Source organism: Nicotiana attenuata, chromosome 3, assembly GCF_001879085.1.
Source record: "Nicotiana attenuata strain UT chromosome 3, NIATTr2, whole genome shotgun sequence".
NCBI classification, from domain to species: Eukaryota; Viridiplantae; Streptophyta; class Magnoliopsida; order Solanales; family Solanaceae; genus Nicotiana; species Nicotiana attenuata.
Window position 1 is genome coordinate 43,685,556 of NC_031991.1, and position 3,941 is coordinate 43,689,496.

The window sequence follows — 3,941 nt, forward strand, 5'->3', positions numbered from 1 at the left end:
AAGTAATTTACTCACTATTGAATATTGACAAATAAAAGTGGGCAAGTTCCATAAATATCAATCTTCTCCACCAGCCTGCTCCCAACCTCCTACTCCTCCCTCTTCAAAAATCCAACGGTTTTCATTTTTCTTTTTACTTTTTGGAAGGGGAGAGTGGGGTAGAGCACACAAAGCAATTTCAGATTCTAAAGCATGCAATTATTGGTAAATACTTATGACAATAATATTATGCTACAATGTTTTAAAAGGCGGGGCGTGAGGCGAGGCGAGGCGTAAGCCCTGAGACATGGGGCGTATGTCCCACGGATTTTTAAATTTTACTAATTTCAAGAATTTTAAAATAGTATTAAATAAAAAATAATATAAAAATTATATTAAATTACAAAACTATAACAAATAATATATTTAAAATATTAATAAATTATAATTCAACTATGAATATGCAAATAGTTGCAATGTCGTTACAACTCAAACATCAAAAGTAATGTATTCGATACGAAATCTTATATGTATCTCTTATGGAGTAATGAATCTTGAAAGAATTTCGATAATATAACTTGATATTTTTCTTAAAATACTCCTTTTTTTAATATGCTTTCTATTTGAAAGAGAATTTATATAATTAAAAATATAATTCATAATTTAAATATGATTCTCAAGCATCATTCATTTTTAAGTTTCAACAAGTTAATAAAGTGACACATAATTCACCATACAATACCATGATAACTAATTATTTGTACATAGTTACTAGCTAATACTGAGCTATTAAATTAATAAGTATTGTATCTCGTAAACGTATAAAAAAAACTAGAAAAATAATTATAAAAAAATATATGAATTATTATATAGTAAAGACATAACAATAGTTAATAAATAAATACTTTTTAAATGAAAGATTTATTTAAAATTAACTATTATAGCAGTCTTAGTGGATAGCGTGCAATAATTTTTATTTTAATTATGACAATACTCTCAACATACTAATTTATACTTAGGAAAAAAGTAATTTTGAGTAGTCAACGATTTATTAAGAAAATTTGAAGATATACAAGGTTAGTTACATACAATTGCATAAAATTCTATTAGGCGAGCCCAGTACGCTGGGCGTTGGGCGTGTCCGGGGCATAAGCCCCGATGGCCGAGGCGTAAGTCTCACGGAACTAAGCCCCACACATAAGCCCAGGGACGTTTTACGAGTGCTCCGCCCCGGGTCGAGCCCCGAGCGAGTCCCAATTCTGCCTTTTAAAACAGAGTTATGCTATAACATTAACTGGTTCCCTTCACTACAACACTTTCGGTTGTTGTCAAGAACATTAAACATATCATTATGTCTAGGGACACATTCGATTCGGACAGTCTAATATACTTTGAGTTATGATTTATTAACCATGAAATTGCTAAAAGAAAAAACTACTCCATATATATTACTCCACAAATCGCACAAGTATCGACACCAAAAAAAAAAAAAAATGTTGCACTTCTCGTCGTGGACGCTAAACTAAAGAAAGTTAGGCTAATTTGTCGAATTTTTATATTTCAATGTCGATATAAAGAAATATACTTTTGTGGAAAATTGAAAATTCACCTGCTTGAGGATTAAAATAGGAGAAAAAAGAGCTACGTATTGGATAACAGGGTTTCTCATTGAATGGGGACATAAGACGACCATTTCAAAGCACATCACGATCTACAGATATGAGGCAACACCGACGAGACCGAAAAGGTTAATTTCATTTCCTTTAATGTCATAAATTTAGTGGGCGTTTGGACGTAAGAATGGTAAAATTCCATAAAAAAGTGAATCTTTTTTAACGTGAAAATAATATTTAAAAATTGGAGATATGTTTGGATATGAATATAAGTTTGGCTTATTTTTTATTTTCGTGAGTGATCTGGGTGAAAATTATAAAAGACAGTCTTTTTGAGTTTTTCAAATTTTCGACAAATTCTAGAGCTCGTTTGGACATAAGAAAAGTTTCCTTTTTTTCAAGTTTTTTTGTTTTGAAAATAGTGTTTGGTTATCAAAATCTTACAATTTTTCCAATCTCAATTGAAAATGCATTTTAAATTTGAAAAACTGGTGAAAACCAGTTTCTCAATTGAAAATGGGAAGGTTGCTAGTTTTTAGCTGCAAAATATATTGAAAAAAAGACATCCAAATATGTTGCAAAATTATAACCAAACATAACGTCATCTTCAATTCAAATTTTAGTGAAATCCCAAAATTGAAAAGAAAATTGGAATTCATGTCCAAATCGTACCTAAAATTCTCAAGTGAAAATTAAAAATACATGGTCAAATACTGATTTCGAAGAAAAAGTAAAAAATAAAAAATAAAAAAAACGTATGTCCAGATGGGCTATTAAAAGAAGATGAAGTAAGTGCGAAATGGTAAAAACTTACTCGCACCGGGTGTTTACACCAAACCAATAAATATATAACATGTGAAAAATCGGGACAGACTCCTCGAGAAAAGTAGTTAACCAAGTGTATACTAGTAGACTTTCTTGATTTCATAAAATTTCAAGAGTTTATTATTCAATTACGTAAATACTTGTCACAAGATCCAAAAAAATAAACAAATAAATAGTCTAAAGGGCAATTCAGTAACTTAACATCATATCCTGGCTATAAATATACACCCATCCATCCCCAATTCCTCACAGGACCCCCTCGATTAGTCTCTCTTACACTGTCACGCGCTAAGAATTCAATTCTCTTTCATTTTTCTGTAGAAAACATGGCGACTCAAGTTATCGAAAACCAAAGGGAAAATGCTGAAGTGTACACCGATCCAGTGATATGCAAGCAGAAATCGCTTGAACTTCTGAAGGAAATCAACATGCCTAATGGTCTACTCCCTCTAGATGACATCTTAGAGGTTGGCCGCAACAAAGAAACCGGGTTCGTTTGGCTGAAACAGAAGAAGGCGAAAGAGCACAAGTTTAAGAAGATTGGTAAGCTCGTCTGGTACGACACTGAGGTGACGGCGATCGTTGAGGATCGTCGGATGAAGAAGCTCACTGGTGTTAAAAGCAAGGAGCTTCTCATCTGGGTTACCCTTTCTGATATTTCAATTCAAGACCCGGAGTCTAAGAAAATTACCTTTGCTACCCCTGCTGGACTTTCTAGGGCTTATCCCGTGTCTGCTTTCGAGGAGGAGGAGGTGGAGAAGGAGGAGGTGAAGAATTGAATTGGTGGAGATTTCAGGGGTATTCTGGGGATTAATAAATTCGAATATGTGTTCCTTCTTTGTTGTTTTTATTTATTTAAATTACTGTCTTATGTAACCGTAAGTTAAAATGTGAAAGTGGAACTATAGTTATAGCGGATAATTTTCTCCTTTTTAGTAATTTTATTTATTTTGCTTATAAAGAGAAAAATTATATATAAGCGCTTATCAACTAACTAATTCACAAGATCCCCATTTTGATGTGGCGCTTGAAGCCATTTTGCTCTTCCAATACTCCGAACATCAAAAGGTTTGTCTATGGGTGATAAAGTTAGACCGAAACCAATAGGTAAAAGCAACATTTTTATATTGGTAGAAAACTAAAGAACGATTTAGGTTTCGTGGACAAGCAAGAAATTTCGCCAAAAATATTTAAGATTTAAAATATATGTATAAGAAATAATATTTGATTTATACATACAATACTCCCCTTCTTTTATATACCTTTTTTTGTTATCCATTTCGAAGAAAATGAGACATTTATAAATTTAAAAATAATAACTTATAAAGTTTCTATTTTATGCATTTTATCATTAATAAAAATTTTTACAGTCACATAAATATTGTGGTCTTACAAAGTTTTTACCCATTAAGCTTTTAGGATCACCAATTTAATAAAAATTATTCATTCTAAATCAAACTAGCTCATATATATTAAAATGGAGGGAGTATAATTTTTCCATTCAACTGATCAATCCTATAGTAG

At 31.7% G+C, this 3,941-nt stretch overlaps 1 protein-coding gene across 1 annotated transcript; it reads left to right on the forward strand.

Moving 5' to 3' along the window:
* On the forward strand, positions 2,671 to 3,352 carry LOC109223617. Its single transcript, XM_019387998.1, has one exon. It carries the CDS (start codon positions 2,744 to 2,746, stop codon positions 3,194 to 3,196), a length of 453 nt encoding a protein of 150 aa, XP_019243543.1. The 5' UTR covers positions 2,671 to 2,743; the 3' UTR covers positions 3,197 to 3,352.